Here is a 22,072-nt window from a genome sequence, read left to right on the forward strand (position 1 = left end):
TAGTAAAGAGCAGAGTGGGGATTCGAACCCAGAGCCGTGATTGGGTGCTCTTTCCCTTATATTCTGCCTCTCTTGGATGCCCTGTCTCTTGATCTCAGTACGGACCAGTCAGCCTTCCTGAGGATACAGCGCCAGGGACACGAGTAGCCACAGTCACGGCCACAGATGCTGACCTGGATCCCGAGTACACCAGGATTGACTTCTCCATTGTGGAAGGAGACCCCAATGGGACATTTGTCCTAGACTCAGACCCGCAGAGTGGCCATGCAGACATTCGACTTCAGAAGGTGAGGGGCCAGGGGAGGGACAGAGCAAATGGCGCTTCTCTTGGGGGGCAGCTCATTCCCTGCCCCTGGGACTGAGAGAGATCTGGGGGGGGGGGAGGAGGGCAGAGACCTTCCCTGCTCAAGCACCCATCCTGGGCATTTAGGAACAGACTGCAAGAAGTCTAACGAAGGGGGCTGGTGTGTGTGTGTGTGTGTGTGTGTGTGTGTGTGTGTGTGTGTGTGTGTGTAACACAGCAGCTACATGAGTATGGGGTACACCCAAGTGTGACATCCATACAGTCATGTGATATATACTAATGATCACGACTCCCCCTTCACTAGTAGTTTAAGATTTGCTATGTACTGGATAGAGCACTGACCTGGGAGTCAGGAGTTCAAATCCAGCCTCAGACACTTACTAGCTAACTAATAGCTTACTAGTTTTGTGTGTGTGTGTGCAAATGGTTTTTAATCTATTGATTTTTATTAATGACTTAAATAAAGTCATAGATGGCCAGAATGGGAGAGAGAGCTAACATACCGGATGATAAAGTCCAAAAAGGCTGAACCTAATGAAATAAATTCCATAAGGACAAATATAAAGTTTATACATTGATTAGCCACATTACAAGTATAGGAGAGGGAAGGAGTAGCTAGATATCAGTTGCTCTGAAAAAAGATCTGGGGCTTTTAGGGGAGCAATATTGGGAGGTAGATAGTAAAGATACTACTATGTCCATTTTATAGGCAAAGAAATTGAGATTAACAAAGGAAAATTATCTTGTTCAAGATCACACAGCTATAGTAAGACTTGAAGCAAGACTTTAAACTTGGATCTCCTGACATTTGGGTCAAAGTCAAGAGAGGGAGAAAGAAAGGTCATGTTGTCATGGGAGTATACTACAGAACACCTGGACAGAGGGAAGATGTAGATGAGGCATTCAGGAAACAGATCACAGAATGAGAACTGGAAGGGACCTCAGCAGTTATATCCAAAAGGATTCCCCACTATAAAATGGTCATTAAGTGGATATCCAGTCTCCCCTGGAAAACTTCCAAGGAGAGAAAATTTACCGCCCCTTGGGACAGTCCATTGCACTTTTGGACAGTTGTAATTGCTAGGAACTTTTTCTGACGTTAAGCGTACGTTTGTCTTTTTTGGGAATTTCCACCCTTGTTCCTGGTTATTTCCATTAGCGCCAAACACAACAAGTCAAATCTTTCCACATGACAAATACTTGAAGATAGCCATCATTGGGTCTCTTCTGAGTTTTCTTTTCTCCAAAAATCTTAAAAACCAACCAGAGGACTTTATAGTTGCTCCTAGAGCTAATCATGGGCCTTAGGAGTTTATTGAGTAGGAGAAAGGAAAGAAAGAAAGTATTTATTAAACATTTACTTCGTCCAGGCACTGTGCTCATCCTTTTAAAAATATCTTATTTGATCCTCCCAACAGCCCTAGGAGATAGGTCCTATTATTACTTCCATTTTATAAATGAAGAAACTAAGGCACACAACGATTAAGTGACAGTATTTGAATGGAAAGAAAGTAAGGAAGATAGAGAAGGAAAAAAAGAAAAAGAAAAGGAACAAACAAAAAGGAAGGAAGGAAGGAAGAAAAAAAGGGAAATGGAAGGGAGGAAAAACAAGAAAGAAATGAAACAGAGAAAGAGTGGGAGGAAAAAAGAGAAAGAGAAAAAGAGAGTATAAAAAGAAAAGAAAGGAGGAGGAAATAAAGAAACAAAGGAAAGAAGGAAGAAGAAAAGGAGGGAGAGCAGGAGAATGGAAGGAAGGAAGGGAAGAAAGAAAAGGAGAAGAGATGGGAGGAAGGAAGAATAGAAGGAAGGGTAGAAGGAAAGAAGATATAAAAGCAGAAAGAAAAAGAGAGGGAGAAAAAAGAGAAAAAGAGTGAATTAAAAAGAAGGGATGAGGGAAGAAAGAGAGAAAAGAGAAAGAAAATAAGGAAGAAAGAAAGGAAGAGAAGGAAGGAGGGAGGAAGGAAAGTCCTGGTGCTTTTCCCCCTAGGCTATATAACCGTGGCTATATAACCGTGGCAAATCCCTTATAACCTCTCCAGACTTCAGGCAAGTTCCTAGCACTCTAAGTTATATTCAGATTGTGATCCACTTTGGTAGAAGTTTTGTCATATATATATATATATATATATATATATATATATATATATGTATAGGCTAAACTACTCTACTAGGAGAATTCTGTCGATGTTGTTTCGCTAAATTTGAGTGAGACATTTGACAAAGGTTCTAACTACCCTCACAGACAAAATAGGGATTCTTAGCAAAGACAATAGTACAGTTAGTGGTTTTTGGAACTTGCTGAATGATTGGACTCAAAGTGTTATTACTTTATGTCAGCTAGGAAGAAGGTCTGTGGTATAGTGCCCTAGGGAGCTGTCCTTCATTCCATACTGCTTAATACTTAGGTCAGACTTGAATAAAGGCATAGATAGCACATTTATCCATTTTTCCGATGACACTGGATGAGTCAGGATCCAAAAATATCCCAGGCAACAAGAATGATGGGATGAATCAAAGGAGCTGAAGCCCTCTGTAAAATGGGAATAGCACTCTCTGTAGTACTAATCTCTCTGGGTCACTTCTAGGCTCAGAGGAGATAATACCTGAAAAACATTTAAAAAGTCCAAGGTACTCCTATTGATATCAACTGTTACTAGTAGTAAGGGTAATAAGATGAAGCGTAATAGAAATGAATGGAAAATCCCACACAGATTGAAAAAAATAAATTACAAAATTGAAAGATAAGACAATTAGTTTGAAAAAGATGGGGGTAGGGTGGTTAGGGAACTGAAAGCTGACTAGGAGACCTCAGGGTGATGGGGCAGCCAAAAAGTCTTGTGCACTATGAGCTAAGGTTCAGACTGAGGATGGTGCTATCGTCCTCTGCCTTGGTCAGACCTTACTGGAAATGTTGTACTCACCTTTGGCTGGCGCATCTGAGAGATGTCCAAGGGCATCTGGAGGAGACCTCATCCAGGTCTTCAAGACCTTCAAGAGCTGGCAGGGCAGAAAGGGTTTGGCTGGTTCTATTTGACCCCAGAGCTCATAACTAAGCAAAGTTGTAGAGAACTCCATTGGAAAAAAAGATAACGACAAGAGCTGACCCACAATGGAAAGCACTGCCTCAAAAGGCTGTGGATTTCCCTTCCCTAGAGATCTTCTGGCTGATGACCATTTAGGGAGATGATAGAGGGAGGAAAAAGGGGTGGATGGAGTCATGACCACCTGAGTTCAAATCCAGCCTCAGATACCTACTAGCTGCGTGACATTGGGCAAGTCACTTAAACCTGGTTGCCTCAGTTTCCTCAACTGTACAATGACCTAGAGAAAGAAGTAGCAAACCATTCCAGTATCTTTGCCAAGAAAACCCTAAATGGATAACTGAAAATAACTTAAAAACAACAACAAAGAAAGGAAAAAACTATAGCTAGAATGCTGGATCTGGAGTTCAAATTCAGCCTCAGACTTGTACTGGCTGTGTGACCCCAGGGAAATTATTTAACTCTCTGACTGCCTCAGTGTGTTCACCTATAAAATAGGAAGAAATGGCACCCAGCTCATAAGGTTATTGTGAGGATGAAATGAGATAATATTTATAAAAAGCTTAGCACAATGCCTCAAGAAGAGAAGGTGCTTAATAAATCCTTATTTTTTTTTTATTTTTATCTTTCTCTTTATTTCCTTTTTTGAGAGAACATGATCTGTGTTTGAATCCTGCCTCATTTATTTACTACCTATGTAAATCTGAGATATGTTTCTTATCTATAAAAATGGGGATAATAACAACACCCATCTCTCAGGGTTTTTGTAAGGATCATCTGAAATACCACAAGTAAAATGCTTAGCAAACCTTAAGGTCCTTTATAGATGCTAGCTATTGTTATTATTATAACTCCAGAGACACATACATAGGTGCAGATACTAAGATAAATACACAGACTTAAGCAGATAAATTTTGACTTTTATTGCTTGAGTTTTATTGCTTCTTCTTCCCCTGGCACCCGAGACCAGACCCTCTCCCAGGTGTTGGCTCTTTATTAGTCATTCTGAGGAATTACAGGTTTCAGAGGAAACTCTGCCCTTATATTTGATTGTCTCCCAGTGTGAATTTGGGAAATGAGTTCCAATTTCCCCTTGTTAACTACATTAGGCAGTTTTCACCAATGGAATGGTGAGGGAAGGCAGCAGAGCCCAGAGATCACACTTCCTTCCCTCCAGCCCCTTATTCAGCTCACTAACCCCATTAGTTTTAGCCTATGTGAAGCTACTCCCTCACGGACCCTTCCCCCTCTGTTTTGGAGTTTTCTTATTTCTCCAATGAGATTTTGAGGTCCCTGGAGATAAATACTCGATTTGGAGTGCAAAAAATATTTTTGTTGTTTTTTTTTTTTCTTGATAACTAACTATAGATATAAATATAGATGCATTTTAATCTCTCTGGGTCTCAGTTTCCTGATATGTAAAAAAGAGATACCCCACACAGGTATGGGAAGAAACTGAAATTCTCTAGAAAAGTTATTTGCTATTATTAGTGTTTCCCCTCTCTCCTTCCTACTGTGCCCAGGACAGAGTTATAGCTGCCGTATATATACGACAGCTATAACTCTGCCGTAAGGCAGTATATTTGCCTTATTTGTCCTTTGTTCTCAAAGAGGTCCATGACATCTGTGGATTCTGAGTCAAGTCACTCTGCTCTCTGTGACTCAGTTTCCTCCCCTGTCAATGAAGGAGTGGGACTAAAAGGTCTCTCAGGTCCCTTCTTGAGCTATAGCCTCATAGATCAGTCTTCTATCCCAAACGCTGGAGGAAGTCTAATGATCTGATCTCCATGGTAGGTGTTTAGGTACTGGGGAAGTGTTGATCCTCCCCTCCCCGCTCCCTTCCCTGGCTGGAGGGGGGCAGTGGGGAGTAGGGGAAAGCAGCAGGAGTCTCTAGAAACTTGTTTGGCCAAATAAGGCGAAAACTGACTTTCTCCTCCTGGCACATCCTGGGCCCACCCCAAGGTTGGCAGCTGCTCCTGTACCGGCTCTCCACTGGGGCAGGGAGGGGTGGGAGTATGCAGGCATCAGGTGCTGTGGCTCTCAGACCAATTCAGACAGAAGGTGGGTAAAAGAACTTTGGTGGGGAATCTCTTTAGCTGGAAGCCCACAGACGTCTAGTACAGAGGCAGTCATTATCCAGAGGTGCTGTTTGGAAGGAAAGAAAGCTCTGAAGAGAGAGATTTATAGGAAAAAAAGCTCTTTTTCCCTGTTCCTTCCCCAATTCCTAACCCTGAGCCTCACAAATACGGGTTCTGGGTCATGAGGAAAGCCCACTAGAAGGTGGAGGTGATTCTATGTGTTACATCCCCACCACAGTAGGTACAGCTCAGGAGACCCTCCCCAGGATTTTCCTGTATAAAGGAACATACTCCCCATTTCTTCATCACCCTCAGACTCAGAAAATAGTGACTGACTGTTCCTCCAGCTCCCTGAGGAATGACAGTCTTGTAGATTGTAACAAGAGGTTATTCAGACACAAGGAAGAAATGGGGATTTAATTTAGTTGGCAATATTTGAGGAGAAAGTAATCCCTTGCCACTAAACCATTTCCTTGGACTTCAGGACTTTTTCTGGGACCTGTGGCCCTTTCAGAATGTCAATCCAGCTTGGAGAGAGGGACAAAATAACCCTTAGCATAGAGTAACTATGGTAGGAGAGAAAATGACCATCATTTATTAATTTGGTTCAACAAGCCTTTATTAAGCACCTACTAGTGTCAGATAATACTGGACATACAAAAAAAAAAAAAATGACTACAGCCCCTGCCCTCAGGAAGCTTACAGTTTACTGGGGGAGAAAGAACATGTCACAGGTAAGTAAATAGTAAATATGCACAAAGTGCGATTGGGGGTGGCAGGGGAAGAACTCAATTGATGGAATTGATAAAGATGTAAGAAGAAAGTTGTCTGAGTCCTAGAGAGAGCTAAGAATCCCTAGAATTAAAGGTAAGGAGGGAAAGCATTCTGGGATTTTAGGCCCAGCCTGTACAGAGACAGAAAATACTACATATGGCGCATGGCAAATAGACCAATTGGACCAAGGAGGTCAAGGAAGGTTTTTCAGTGCACTTTAATGGGTGGTTAGGAAATTTTAGGAACCCTAGGGACCTTTGGTGACTCCCAACTTCTCCGGTCCCAGAAACTGGACTACACTTCAGCCCCAAGCTATGAACTGGTGATCATGGCTAAAAACCTGGTAGACCTCGTGGGATCAGCGACGGACTCTCCAGTCACAGCCTCCGTGACCGTGCTAGTGGAGGAACCCATATTGCCACCTGTCCTGAGCCAGGAGAGCTATGAAGTCACCATCTTAGACAGCACCCCACCTGGCACCCTCCTGCTGACCATTGGGCCCGAGGATCCCCAGAGCCCATCCCTCAGGTAACAGCCTACCCTTGTCCTCTTTGAACAGGGGGGCCTAGGATTGCCTTCCTGCTCTCTACCCCAGTCCGTCAACACCAAGTAATTTTGGAAGCCCTCTGCTCTCCATTACCAGATTTGTGGATTAGCCATCATTTGAATTGCAAGGACTCCTACATTTAAACGGAGGCAGGGGCACTATGAGACCATCTAGCCAACTCACTTATTTTAAAGATGGAAAAATGACATACCCAACTTTCTACTCTTCAAAATTGAGAATTTGGTTCCCTGATTCCAGATCAAGCGCTCTTGCCACTGCAGTGTATATCACAATATGCAACAGCACAGATGGTCTCAAAACTCAGATAATCCAAAATCATTTCTTTTCATCTTTGGAATGTTCCCTCTGATGATTTCTCTATCCAAGTCTCCAGGTGGAGGGTGTTATTAGAACATATATAGGTATATATGTATATATTCTGATGATTTCTGTATCAGAGTCTGAGGGTGTTATTAGAACATATATAGGTATATATGTATATGTTCTAATCTATATTTATATACATGTAAGTATTCTATTTTATTATACATTTATTTGTTTCCATTGGGTTGGAACCATCCGGCCAAAGACAGATTTGGAAGGAATTGGCTGTGAATATTAGTGAAGGGGTTGGTGGCTGGAGGTAAAAGGGGACGTTAGAAGAAAGGATGAAAATCCTTTGATGCTCTGGGGAAAAACGTTCACTTTGTACCCCTACTGCTTTCTACAGCATCTTACATGTAGTTTATTTTTAATAAATGTTTATTGCATTGAGGGGAGAAAGATTGGCTTCAAGTCAAGAGACTTGAATGAACTAGAATGAAGTCAGGAAGACTTGGATTTAAATGCTGTCTCAGATACTTATTAACTGTGTGATTCTCAATAAGTCCCTTAACTTCTGACTCAGTTTCCTTATTTGTAAAAGGAGAAGGATGGCTGTAAGACTTCTAATGTTTCTTCTAATTCTAAATCTATAGATTCTTTATAGATCCTGTAGGATGGGCAAGTCACTTTTTCTGAACTTCAGTTTCCTCATTTGTAAAATAGGAATGAGAATACTTGGGCTATTTATCCCACAGAATTGTGAGGAACATATTATGTACATCTTAAAAGCATAGATATATGGGTTTTATTATAATTATTCTCCTTCTTCCATGACTGTCCACCCCCTACCCACCCACTCAGTGGCACTCCCCCAGGTGGGATAACATTCTGGTAGACAAGATTGATCCCTCCTAGTTGAGAGAAAGGACATTCTTACCGTGTCAGAATCCCAGGATTTAGAGCCAGAAGTAACACTGGAAATGATCTATCTAACTCTCTCATTTGACAGATGAAGAAAAATGAAGACCAAATGTGATTCAGCTCCGAGTTTGGTTCTGACTTCATGTGATTAGCTCCTTTCTCCCACTTCCAGCCTTCAGCTGCCTATGGCCCATCCCCAGAGCCTGTTTGACAGAATAATATTCAAGTCAAATCAGGCAGCATTTATTAAGTGCCTACTGTGTGCCAGACACTGTGCTAGTAATCACTGAAGATACTAAGGCAAAAAAACAAGTTTTTGCTTTCAAGGAGTTCATAGTCTAAAATCGAACATTTATTTAACTTCATGGCTTGCAAGGTGCTTTACATACATTCTCTTCTTTGATTCTTATAGCAGCCCTAGGATGTGGGTGACACTATTATCCCCATTTTACAGATGAGAAAACTAAGGACTAGAGAGAGGAAGAGGCTTGCCTTAGACCACACAACCAGCAAGTGTGTAGCAGAATTTAACTCAGCTCTTTCTGATTCCAAGATCTGTCCTAAATCCACTCTGCCGTGCTGTCTCTCCCTTCCTCTCCATGTTGATCCATCTTTGTCCTGTTGTTGGGGAATCCAAAGTGTTCATGTCCTTAATATCTTGGCTACAGTCAAATGATCCCTTTGGGATTGTTCCAAGGTCTCTCTCCACTGCACTCCCCCCAAAGCACAGGCCCAGACCACCAACCAGTGATTGGCTCCTTGTTCCAGAAATGATGGAACCTCCTCCCACTCAGGTCCGCACATCCAGAAGTGGATGCTTGATGAATTCATGAATATTTGATTGATGAATTGATGAATCATTGATGAATAATGATCCCTTTTGTTTTTTTCTGTCCTCACCTCACTCTGATTCCCCCTCAACTGCCCTTCACAGAATCTCAGAGGGGGAGGGATCTCAGAGGGAATCTAGTCCAGTACCAACCTCTCAGTAATCTCCTTTGAATCAGCCAGAAAGCAACCACTTAGCTTTCATTGGAAGGCCTCCAGAGAAGGGGAGCCCACTATCTACTCCTAGGGCCCACTGCCCTCTAGAATAGTTCCCATTGTTAGAAAGTCTTGTTTTGTATTCAGGGGCAGTTGACCGTTGGGCAGGAACTCGTTAGCAGTTCTGTGCTTGTTCTTCAGCCCTGCTCCACACCCTTCTTCGATTCTTCTCTACCTACTGGAAGTGGCCATTCCACCATCCCAAGATTCCTTGGGTGGGAAAGTTTGGGTCCGAGAGAAGGTGGCAGTGAGTGCTGCTTCCTACTGCCTTCTAGACTTTGGGGAGGTCTTTGAATCTGTCCAAATCTCACTTTTCTTGTGGGTAAAATAAGAGATTTGGACCAGACAGTCCATCCTCTGCCATTCTCTTAAGGCAACTGGGTGATGCAATAGACTTGGATTTAGAAAAATCTGAGTTCAAATCCTCCCTCTGACACTAACTGGGCTGTGTGTCTCTGGGTAAATCCCTTATTATTTCTTAGTCTTGGTTTCCTTATCAATAAAATGGGGACAATAATAGTACCTACTTCACAAGGTTGTTGTGAGAATCAAAAGAGATAACAGTCCAATAGAGAAGGAAACATGTAGGTACAAGATGCTGACAGTGTGAATGGGAGGTTATTACAAACAAGGAAACAGAGGTCTGAAGAAAACACATTTCCAAGATCATACGAAATATGTGGTAGAACCTGGGTTTGGAACCCAAGTGTTCAGGCTGCAGAACCAGATGATTCTGCCATACTACAAGGGATGGTTTGTAAGGGAGACAGCATGATACAATGGAAAGAGATCTGGATTTAGAGGCAGGAAGATTTGGATTTGAATCCCAGCTCCTCCAATAACTAATTGGGTGTCCTTGGACAAGTCACAACTTCCCGTGCCTCAGTTTATTCATCTGTAAAATGGGGTTGAACCAAATGAGCTCTAAGGTTTCTTCTAGCTCTAAATATATGATTCTATGGTTTTTTCCAGGTTTAGATGTCAGGAAATTATGACAAGTCCCACTGTACAATTGGGGAAACTGAGGCACAGAGAGCAGAGGACAAACTTTCCTCAGAGAAGTTTTCCTAGAAGCCCTTTCTCCCATTCTCTCACTCATCCCCTTCTTTCTTCCAGTCTGTCCCGTGTCACCTCTCCACCCTCATACTAATGTGTCCATAGGTTCTCGATGATGAATGACTCTGAAGGTTGGCTGTCCATTGAAGAACACTCTGGAGAAGTCCGAACAGCTTCAAAACTGGGGTCAGGGCAGCCTAAAGAAACATATATTGTGCAAGTAGTGGCCGAAATCATGGGTAAGGGAGAAACACTCTTTTCTGAGGGACTGAGTCCACACTCTGAAAGATTCAATGTCAGACAAAGAGATTCTAAGAAAAAAGCAAGAAGGGACAGAAAATAATTTTTCCCCCATCAAAGTCAAAAAGTATATGAAGCCCAGAATCACAAAGTCTGAGTTGGAAAGGACCTCAGAGATGGTCTATGCCACCCCACCCCCAAGCAGCCATCCCCTTTCAACATCCCCAACAAGTGATCATTCATCCAGGCTGCTTTCAAGACAGAAATTGATAAGAAATTAATCATGTCCCAAGGCAATTCAATCCATTGTGGGATAGTTCTCTCTATAGATCTACAATCTAGATCTATAAGGCATCATTAGGGATATTCCTCCCGGCACCTGACTCCATGAACAGGGATCCATGACCCTCACATGGACAAAGACCTTTCCCCATCCCCTCTTAGCACTCTCTACCATGACCAGCTAGCTCAACCAGATGAAAATAACCAATGGTTGACCAACCTGGTAGGTCACCTACACCCAGTTGTCTAAAATAAGATATTTCTCCAAAGGCCAAGGGTGGAAAATTAACCCCCATCACTCCCACTCCCATGACTTAGAGCTCCTGACATAAACTAGTTATTGCCATCTTTCTAGAGACAAGAGAGTGCCTTACATCAGCTGGCTACCATTGTGTCCTTAGTGATCAAGGATATCTGAGTAATGGTAGGAAGAGGCAGCATTCTTCAGGGGGAAAGAACTAGGTGAAGGGCATTTGACTGGAACCTCATACTTAGCACATAGTGGCTTTGGACCCTAGGCTTCAGTTTTTTCATATTTAGAATGAGGGGGTTAGATTAGAGACAGGGTTCTTAAACTGTGTATCATGGATTCTTTGTCAGTCCTGTGAAGTCCAAGGCCCCCTTCTCAGGATAATGTCTTTAAGAAGCATAAAGCAAAACTTACAGGATGGTGAAACCAATAATATTAAAATATTTAGATCCAGTTTAAGAATCTTTGAATTAGATCTCTTAAGGCCCTTCCCTAATACAAGGACTTGGGATGAGTTGGGGGAGAAGCTGCTTATTTTCCTGTCCCCTGATGGAGAATCAGAGACTAGAGCTATAAGGAACCACAAAGAGAAAGCATAATTTAGAGATTTAGTGCTAGATTTAGAGACAAGAATTACCTGGGTTTAAGGACCGTCTTTGATACTTACTAGCTACATGATCATGGAGAAGCCCTTTATCAATGAAATAAAGGAAGTTACTGAGATGTCTATCCCAATTCTAAAATCTGTGAGCCAAGAGATTATGTCATCCACTCTGGTTTTAAAGATGAGAAAAATGGAGGCCCAAAGTCAAGGTTCCATAAGTAGAAAATGATGGAACTGGGATTCAAAGCCAAGAATTTTGATCCCAAAAGCCTTCCTCTCCCTGAAGAACAAATGGAAACCCAGTTCCCAATCCCTCGTTAGCCTACTTTCTGGAGAACTCACTCCCTACATAACCAGTCCTACCCACTTTGAAGAGGGGGAAGGTCTTTGACCTTGGTCTTTGATTCTTTTGCAGACCATCCCAGGCTGACTACCACTGCAACCCTGATGCTTTATATAGTGAGGGATCTCTCATCTCATGCTGGAAAATCATCCTCCCTTCCTGCATCTGCCCCCGGCCCGCTCCAGATCCTCTGCACCCCCCAGGACACGCCGCAGGGAGTGGTCATCAGTGGGCTACAGCATCGGGGAGAGCCTGCTGCTGACGACGACCCCTATTCCTTCGCCCTGAGTGAGGACCCCACAGTGCAAAGAGAGTGGAGGCTCCAGGCGCTCAATGGTGAATTTAGGCTTGGGGAGGCTTATTCTTGAATAAGATGCAGTGGGAGTTGAGGAAAGAACATTGGATTTGGAACTAGATAACCTGCACTTGTGGGAGATCATTTTCCCTCTCTGGGTCTCAGTTTCTCTATTTGGAAAAATGAAAGAGGTGAACTAGATAATCTCTAAGGTGTCCCCCAGTCTCAGTCTTGAGATCCCTCCCACACTGAGCCCTGGCCACCTTCTGTCTTCCCCAGGTCTGTCTATCCCCACATCCCACTTTCCCTGCTTCCCTCCTAGGCACCCACGCCTACCTCACCATGGCCCTCAGCTGGTTGGAGCCCCAAGAATACTTCATCCCGATTTTCCTGACACACTCGGCTCAAACCCAGCAACTCCGAATAAGAGGTAAGACCACGTCAGCTCCCCGGGGCTGGGGCCGTGGAGGGGGCCAACCAAGCAGCTGAAAGAGAAGTACAAGATATGGTCCTTGTTCCTTAAGAGCTCGATGCATGGAGTCACTCGAGGCTCCCCTGGCAGACTTCATTTCCTCAGACATGTACAGTTCTGGCCCCTAAAGTGGCCTCAGTCAAATAGAGACCTACTGAGGACCTCAGCTTCAAGAGGACAAGGTCTCCCACTGCATCCAGGGCCATCTCCAGTCATTCTGATCTATATCTGGCCACTGGATCCAGAGGGCTCTGGAGGAGAAAGTGAGGCAGGGGACCTTGCACAGCCCTCCCTCCCTTAAATCCAATACACATGCAAGTCATGATATCTTCTCTCTCATGTCACGGCCCTCTTGGAGAAGGAAGGACAAACAGCAACTCCTGCTACACTAAGATCTAGATTTGTCCTTCCTCTAGTCAAATAAAGTCAGCAAGTATTTATTAAGTGCCTACTGTGTGGCAGGCAGTGTTCTAGCTCTGGGATATATAATAAAGCAAGGCAGAAGCATTGCCTGCCCTCAAAGAGCTCATATCCTGTTCTAATATAGGGCAACCACATATATTCAAGATACATACAGGGTTAATTGGAGGTGATCTAAGAGAGAAGGTATCAAAATCCTTCCCTGGCTCCCTATTGCCCCTCAAGCAAAATCCAAATGCCCCTGCCTGGCACTCTGGGCTTCCTGCCATCTATCACTGCTTTGTTTTGATAACTATTTTCAAACCAAAATGGAGCCCTCCATAACCTGCACTCTCCTGTTGCCATGTTGTTCCCAGGCCTGTAATGTCTTCCCCACTCTTCCAGCTCTTGAATTCATGCCATTTCCAACCTCATCTCCTTCAGGAAGCCTTCCCTCACCCCCTTACTTGGCAACTATGTTCCTTTAAACTTCCCAAAACATTTTAAACTAAACTAATATTTTTTATATTAAACTTCTTGCTTCTTTAACTCAATCATCAAGTTGCTAAAATGATGCAATAGATAAAGTTCCAGGCCTAGAGGCAGGAAAACTGGAGTTCTGATCTAGTCTCAAATACTCACTAGCTATGGGACTCTGAGCAAGTCACTTAACTTTGCCTGAGTTTCCTTATCTGTAAATGAATTGGAGAAGGAAATAGCAAACTACTCCAGTATCTCTGCCAAGAAAAGCCCAAATGGGGAAACAAAAAGTCATCTATGACTGAAAACAAACAATAATTCAATTATCATGTAATGCAGCATAGGACAGCTATCTGTGTTTCTGTCTTATCCCAATACCAGAGTATAAGCTTCTTGAGGATAAGGACCATGCCTTATGTAAATTTTACATCACCCCCAACTCCAGCATCCCACGTGCCTTATGTAAATTTTACATCACCCCCAACTCCAGCATCCCACGTGCTTCTCTATGTAAGAGATGCCCTAGTATCTCTCATATGTGAAGAGTAATCCCAAAGATACAACAAATCCCTTTCACATGTGGGACCCCAGAATATAACCCCCCACCATTTGAGGAATCCTGTGATGTTATATTTCAAGCTCTACATCTAGGATTGCTCACCCACTAATGGCTTATTGCATAAACATATGCCTAACATCCCTCTGGCAGGAGAATGTTAACATTCAGTCAGATTATACAGTTTAATTGGTTTAGTAAAATCATGGTAAAATTAAAAAGTATTGGGCACATAAATATAGAGTACATCTTAAATACCCCCAAAGTTAATACCATGGGGGTATTATTCTGGCTATCATAAGTCTAATGCCAACAAATAATAAGAGAAAGGTATTATTACCCCAAATGCCATTTCCTCCTTCTCATTCAACTTCCACATATCACTTTTCATTTAACGTCCCATTGGGAATGGCCACTGACTACATTTCTAGTCAAGGTAAGAGAGAGAAAACCAGAGAGAAAGTCCTACCTGGGCTCAGTTGTCACTGGCAAATATTCTAATTAGATTATAAGCTCCTTGAGGACAGGGAATGTCTTTTGCCTCTTTGATTTTTTTTTGTTTTTTTCTTTTTTGTATCCCCAACACTTAGCACAGGACAAGGAGATGCTTAATAATTTATGATAACTAAGCATTGGCAAACCCTGTGGAAACACCATCTCCTAGATTCTGAGCCTGTATCCCCAAAGATACATTCTTTATAGCTTCATTCAGTAGGCACTTTAAAAAATGTTTGTTGTTGCATTGAACTGACATGTCATACTGGTCCTAAAATAGGTCACACATGAAAATAGGCTCCACTGCTAAAATGAGATCTGTTTAAAAAGAAAACAATATAAAAGTACTTCCTTCTTGTTGTTTGGTCATTTCAATAGCGTCTGACTCTGTGAAACTACTGGAGTGGTTTGCTGTTTCCTTCTCCAGTTCATTTTACAGATGAGGAAACTGAGGCAAATAGGATTAAGTGACTTACTTATCCAGGGTAATAGAGCTAGTACATGTCAGGCTGGATTTGAACTCAAGTTTTCCTGACCCTAGGCTCAGTGTTCTACCCACTGAGTCATCTAGTAGTCCATCCTTCTCGTTTCATCCTTAAATGTCCTTGTGATAGATAATATGACTTTTTACAAACTTGTTTTGCCCTCCACTATTTCTCACTATTTTACGAGGGGATACTGTTCATAATCCTCCACTATCCTTTGCCATCAGACTTTACAAACAAGTTTATATTCTAAAACAATGTTGGCCTTGGCTGCCATATCTCTCCCTTTGGCAAGAAAAGCGAGTGTTCTCTGGCTAACACTGTTTCTAAACTTTTGGACTTCTCTTTATGGTGATGAATTTACCTCAATTAGATTCTCTTAGGAAATGTGGATAATATTTGGTCTTCTCCTTATGGTGATGGACCTACATCACTTAAACTTCCTAGGAAAAACGTTGAGTCTGTAGAAAAAGATTTTTTTATGGATTTCTGTTTTTAGCATCAACACCTTGCTTGAGTTGCCTCAGTTGTCTGACATATATACATATTTTCATCTCATTTTTATTATTTCTTTCAACCTGGAGTTGATTTTGATTTTTGCTCTAATAAGCCAGGAATCTGACTACCCACACACTAATTCTGAAATAACTACCACATAATAATTGTCCATTTCCTCTCTGTTTAAATGCAATCAAACATTTTTGAGATGTTACTTGGTACTTTCTTTGTCCAATAATTCCCTTCTACTTTTTTTTTAGTGGGATGATACTTACAAGAGGTAGTTTTTTTGTTTTTTTGTTTTTGTTTTTCAATTGATGCTTTAAAGGGGAAAGTGGTCATTTCCAATTTTGATCCCTGCCCTGAACAGAATCTTCCCTTGTAGCAAAGAAAAAATAGTTCAGCATAACCAACTGACAAACCATGTTTGATGGTGCATACAAGTTTTTTTTGTTTTTTAACCACAGACCTATATTCTTTCTTCAAGAGAAGGGATATCTGTTTTAAATTCTAATCTTCAGAACTAAGATTATACATTGCTATTCATCTAAATTCAGTCACTCTTTATGGTATTTATTTTCTTCTTCGTTTCTTCTTTTTTCACTCTGCATCACGTCATAAAAGTCTTCTTGTGTTTTTCAAAATTTCCCATAATCCTCGCTTCTTTATAGTACAATAATATTCCATCACATCCATACACTACAATGTGTTTAGTCATTCCTTCATTAATGGACAATCTTTGTTTTCACCTTTTGCTTCTTTGGCATATATAAATAGATAAGACTTTTCTGTTAGTTATTTACCATCATGGACTTATGCCTATGGTGGGATAGCTGATTTTAGAGTAGCTGGACCAATTCACTATTCCACCATCAATATATGTCTGAATATCTTCCAACAGCACAGTCTCTCAGGAGGTCAGAGAGGGCAACCAAGGCAGATGATGTAAATGAGTATGGCAAGCTCAGAAGGTATAATAGTTATGACCCAGATGTTATTCAAGTAACTGAAAAAGGAGTCAGAAGAAGAACTTAAAAAGATGGACAGAAAGACAGGGAAATTTTCTTTCCTCTAGCTCTTTCTACAGAGAATCTGGAGGTGAGAGATTCAGGAGAGGTCAACTAATCTAACCCATGTTTAAGGTTATTTTCTTATATCCAGTGATATTATGGACCCCTTTTCTAAAAAATATTTTAAAATTTATAATTGAAGAAAATATTAAATTTCAGTTAGAGACAGATGAATTTTTTTCCTGTAATAACAAAAACTAGCATTTATATAGTACTTATTGTATGCCAGGCATTTCCTTTCTCCAAAATTCCATTCCCTCCTCTATAAAACAAGAGATGGTCAGTGAGGATGGCTAAGAGCAGGACGATCCAGCCCGGCCTCCTCCCAGTTCTCAGTCCTATCTCCCTCCCTTTGGTCACAGTGATGGTCTGCATGTGTAACTCGGAGAGGCGCTGCTTGCTCAAAGTGGGCCGGATGGAGGGGATGCCCACGCTGCTGTCGGCGGTGGGAATCATGGTAGGCACCCTGGTGGTGATAGGTAAGTGGTTTCTTGGTCTTGGTTGGCCATGAGCTGTCCAGGTGGGGAGAAAGGCCTGGGGCTGTTTTAGCCGGTGATCAGATTTAGAACTGGAATGGCAATAACATCATCTACCCAGGGAAGAAGAGAAGGAAAATGACCTACCCAGAATCCTTCCGATCATGAGTATCAGGGCATGTTCACTGAGCTCCTGACTTCTGGGAGTCCAGAAGTCTAGTTGATCCTTCTTGAATACAAGTGAATTCCCAACTCCTGAAAGTATTACCGTTAATCAAAACTTCAAGTTCTGTGCTTATGGTAGAAGGTATATACATAGAGGTATAAGGATATTCTATTTCATAAGCACTATGAGTTTTCCATCCTTCCAAAAGGACTTAGAGGAAGACAGAAAAATGGAGAGAGGATGGAGGGGAAGAGAAACAGATGGGGGAGAGAGAGGAAAGAAAGGGAATAAGCATTTATACAGAACCTACTATGTTATGCAATATGGCAAATGTTATCTTATTTGAGGGAAACAGGCCTGCCATTTGGGAAATGACCAAAAGCTGGACAACGTGAGTAGGAATGGTCATGCGAGCCAATCAGCTAGAACCCCTCCCTCAAATTAAGAAAGCATAAATTGAAATATGACATAATCATTTTATGCTTTTTTTTCTAGAAAAAAATGTCAATTAAAATAACAGCAAATATATTAACCCACCTTCAATTCCTAGCAAAGTGCATTGCTCCAAATCAAGGGAAAGCCCCCTGAGACCAATATTCTTGTCTGGCACTGACTGATTCTTTCTTTGATACCCCAGGTTTCTTCTTAATCTTGATCTTCAGCCACTTGGCCTTAGCAAAAAAGACCGAGGCACAACCGCCAGACAGCGTCCCCCTGAAGGCTTCTATCTGATGGGGCAGGATGCTTGGTCCCCTGCCTTCCCTGTAACCCACAGTTTCTATACCTCCAATAGCAAGGACTCGGATTCTGGACTGAGCTGGGTGAGACCAACCCCAGAGTTAAAACATCTCAGGGATGAGCCTTTGCCCTTCCATTCTCAGTGGGCAGAAGGGCCAAACAAAGCCTGCATCTGATCCAACACTGGCTGGAACCTCCTCCCTCTCCAGAGTCCTTCTCTGAAACTCAGGGCTCATGTTCCCATCAGTAAAAGCTAAGACTTTATTTAATGGGGCTAGCTTCTCACATAAATGCCTTCTGGAAGTCTCCCCCAGAGCCACCATAGAATAATAAAACCTGAGTCCAGAGCTCTTGAATTCCCAAATCTTCTGTCCAATGATGTGTCCATCTGTCTCTTTCCATCCTTCTGTCTTTAAGATGAGAGAAGTGGGTTAGTCAAAACTGAGTGAATGGAGAACCTATTCAACCCATATTTATTAAGCGCCTACTTTGTGCAGAGCTTGGTGCTGGGCACTAGGGGCTATATGGGAGTTAGAGAAGACTCTGGATAGTTTGAAGGGCCTGCTCAGTAGGGATGTTGCTCCAGAAACATGGGAGAGGGAGAGGGTCTGTGAGCCTTAAGCTCACAAAGCCTTAAATCACTTTGGTGGTTTCATGGATGAACCTTGTCCCCATCACATATACACATCCCTCAATCCCTTGGGTTTAATTAACTGCTGCATAAAAATAATGTGTGCGCTATAAGGGATATCAGGTGCAGGTCCTTAGGTGTTTTTAATCTGCTTATGTGGTCCTTTCTGGGTGAGTGTATATGAGTATATATGTCAAAATGAGTTCATCCACATGGAGGGACCCTTAATCCTTACGTAATGGAGGGAACACAGGAGCCCAAAACCTGGTTGAAAACTGATCCTTAAATCTTATCACAGATAAAGCTCTACCAACATTCTCCCCACACTCATCACAACAGCTAAGGGTCTGATTAGGAAGGACTGTGATCTAAAATCTGAGTCCCCAGGGACTGCTGAATTTCAAATATGCTGGAATTAAGGAAAACAACCTTTCCCGGTTAGCTGACCTTATTTCTAGAATTATAGATTTAGGACCAGAAGTTACCTCAGAGGTTGACAAGAGGAGATCACCTTTCTTGCTTTTGGATAGAGATTTGGGAGTTATTCCTGTCAGAGTGGAAAGACACAGCATAACTCCTGTGGGTTTAAGTAGAATAGAGTTAGGGAGGACAAATATGACATGCTGACTGATCAAGGTACCCCTCCCCTAAATAAATGGGCTGCTTTAGTGATGTTCTGCCAAGCCAACTTCTCTAGGATCTTCCAATAACAACATCCTATCTCCTCCATCCAAGAATTTTTCCTACAAAGCCTGTGAAGGTGAAACAATAAAATCAGAGAATATTAAAATAGGGAAGGACCTTTGGGTTCATTTGAGCCTGATTGCATTGTTTTATGGAGAAACAAAGTAAGGCATCAAGAGTTTTAAGTGACTTGCCCATCGCTCAGCTTGTGATTAGCAGCACACACTCAAACCCAAGTCCTATAATTCAGCATCCAAAGTTCTTTCCATTTTGCCCAGCCCTCCTCCATCTCTTTGCATTCCTTCTCACCCAGGGGTCATCTTGTACATGTCAGCCCATCATAGAGCATTTAGAACTGAGAAGGATCTCAGTTAATAGGACACAGGACATGAGAGAAGCAAGAGATATTAGAATACAATATCAATACAAACTCAAGTGCTTTATAGGTAGTAGTGGATTGGGACAGAGCTTGAGACCCAGAGTCATGAAAACTTGAGTTCAAAATCTGACCTCAAATATTTATTAGCTATGTGCCTTGGGCATAGGCTGTGCCTGACTCAGTTTCCTAAACTGTAAAATGAGGATAAAAACAATAATAATAATAATAATAATAATAATAATAACTGCTTCACAGGTTGTTGTGAGGATCAAAGGAGATAATATTTATAAAGTACTATATAAAGACTAGCTGATGCTTTCATCATCATCATCATCAACATTCTCTCAACAGCCATGTTAATAAAGTTTGAGAGTTGGAAGGGCTCTTAGAGAAGAAAGTATAGACTGTTAGATCAAAGAATATTAGAACAGAGCAGTCTGTAAAGGGCTTTAAATGACAAACAAAAGATTTTATAATTGATGCTGGAGGTAATACAGAGCCATTGAACTTTATTGAGTTAGGGGGATGACATTTTTTAAACTTCAGTGTCACAGAATGTAGAATTGGAAGGAATAGAGGCCCTCTCATCCAAACCCCTCAGTTTACTGAAGAGGAAACTGAAATCAAGGGATGGGATTTTGTCCATCTTCATAGAGGTAGTTAAATAGGGTAAAAATTTGAACTTTTGTCCAGGTGGCTTGGAGTCAGGAAGGCTCATCTTCCTCAGTTCAAATACAGCCTCAGATACTGACCAGCTGTGTGACTCTGGGAAAGTCACTTAGCCTTTTGTGCCTCGGTTTTCTCATCTGTAAAATGAGCTGGAGAAGGAAAATGGCAAACCATTCCAGTGTTTTTGCCAAGAAAACTCCAAATGGGGTCACAAATAGTCAGACATAACTGAAAAACGGCTGTACGGCTCTGATAACAGTTACTATTCTTTCCACTTTCACAGCACTGCTCCTCATACCTTTCAGACTTCTAGAAATGGGAATTATTAATATAAAGTGCCAAATAAATGTGAGCTATAATTATTGTTATTATTAATAAGAAGAGGCTGACAGGTCTAAGGGGTCTGGCCACTGTCCAGAGAAGGACACCCTGTCGGGGGAGAGTCTGGACTAATGGCACCGAGTCTTACCCTTTGCCCCTGCCTCTCAGCACCCACTGTGAGACTGTGGTGGGGTTGGGGGCGGGGAGGACTCGGGGATATTACTGGGGCCTCCGGGGGGCCAAGCAGGGGGCCGAGCTGGGCCTGTGTCCAATACCAAAGACACTTCCCAATCAGCAGGCACCGATCAAAGGGCCAAACTGCAGTGAGAACAGAGAAGCTCATGTGGAAGGAATGTAAACATCTGGGGGTATTTTTAAACTTTTTTTCCAGTTCAAGTGATTAAAGCACTTCAGCTAAGAGAGACTCTCTCAACCAGGACTCGGGCGACAAGCAAAGGGAGGAGAGTAACCGAAACCCTATTCAAGAGCCGTTAGCCACTTCAGGGACTGACTGAGAAGGGTCCCTCCTCCCACCCTGTCTGTCCTTCCTCCCCTACCCTAATGCAACGGTTTGCTTTGTTTTAGGGGAGCACAAACAGGACCCCCCTCTTTCGTCCAAAGTTGTCCCTCAGAGTCAGTACCAACAGCCCAGCCGGGCTTCCCCCAGTCAATATGGCAGCAGTGTACTGGCTGTGGTCTCAGGGACTGGGCCAGAGGTGGAAACAGCCTCTTAGTTGGCGGTTTCCTTTGCCACTGTGTCAGGGGTTGGCAAAACGGGCTGTTTTGGGAAGGGGAGAACCACAGATGAGTAGCAGAGAGCTACAGGCAAGTATTAGAATCATGGGGGCCTAAGTGGAGCACTCCATTGGAGGGCCAGGTTGGAATCCTGATTTTGCTGTTAACCTCGGATGAGATACAGATGATCCATCCCCATGAGTGGACTTTAGGGCCTGATTTTAAATCTACAGCCTTGCAACATGGAATGGTGAAGTTAGAAGGACCTAGGGGACATGGGGAAGCTAGGTGGGCAGAGACAGAAGAATATCAGAACATAGACTCTGCAGGGGTCCTCAAACTTTTTAAATAGGGGGCCAGTTCACTGTCCCTCAGACTGGGTTGGACTATAGTAAAAAGAAAAAGTTTATTTTGTGGGCCTTTAAATAAAGAAACTTCATAGTCCTGAGTGAGGGGGATAAACGTCCTCAGCTGCCGTATATGGCCCACGGGTTGTAGTTTGAGGACCCCTGCTAGGGTCAGAGAAGGAAAGGATCCTAGATTAGGGAATGTTAGAGTATAAAAATGTAGACTGTTAGAGCCAGAAAACACTTTATATAACAAGTCCAAGCCCTCAAGTTTACAGATGAGGTCATTGAACTCCAAAATTGCCCAAGGTCACACAGCTCGTATGACAAAATGGAACCCAAGGTCAAAAATGTCTCTTCTTCATTGC

At 42.4% G+C, this 22,072-nt stretch overlaps 1 protein-coding gene across 2 annotated transcripts in view; it reads left to right on the forward strand.

The window, feature by feature from the left end:
- The window catches only part of CDH16 (cadherin 16), a 41,229-nt gene extending 22,684 nt beyond the window's left edge, over nucleotides 1-18,545 (forward strand). Inside the window, exons 12-18 of one of the 2 annotated variants that reach the window (XM_031950319.1) lie at nucleotides 99-287; nucleotides 6,484-6,725; nucleotides 10,195-10,328; nucleotides 11,881-12,144; nucleotides 12,426-12,533; nucleotides 16,921-17,037; nucleotides 17,838-18,544. In XM_031950319.1, coding sequence (XP_031806179.1) covers nucleotides 99-287; nucleotides 6,484-6,725; nucleotides 10,195-10,328; nucleotides 11,881-12,144; nucleotides 12,426-12,533; nucleotides 16,921-17,037; nucleotides 17,838-17,932 — 1,149 coding nt within the window. In that variant the 3' untranslated portion in view covers nucleotides 17,933-18,544. Of the gene's footprint in view, nucleotides 1-98; nucleotides 288-6,483; nucleotides 6,726-10,194; nucleotides 10,329-11,880; nucleotides 12,145-12,425; nucleotides 12,534-16,920; nucleotides 17,038-17,837 lie in introns of both variants that reach the window. The other variant, XM_012540292.2, reaches the window with a different exon arrangement.
- Nucleotides 18,546-22,072: the final 3,527 nt, after the last annotated feature.

The sequence above is a fragment of the Sarcophilus harrisii genome, chromosome 2, assembly GCF_902635505.1.
Source record: "Sarcophilus harrisii chromosome 2, mSarHar1.11, whole genome shotgun sequence".
Lineage (NCBI taxonomy): Eukaryota > Metazoa > Chordata > Mammalia > Dasyuromorphia > Dasyuridae > Sarcophilus > Sarcophilus harrisii.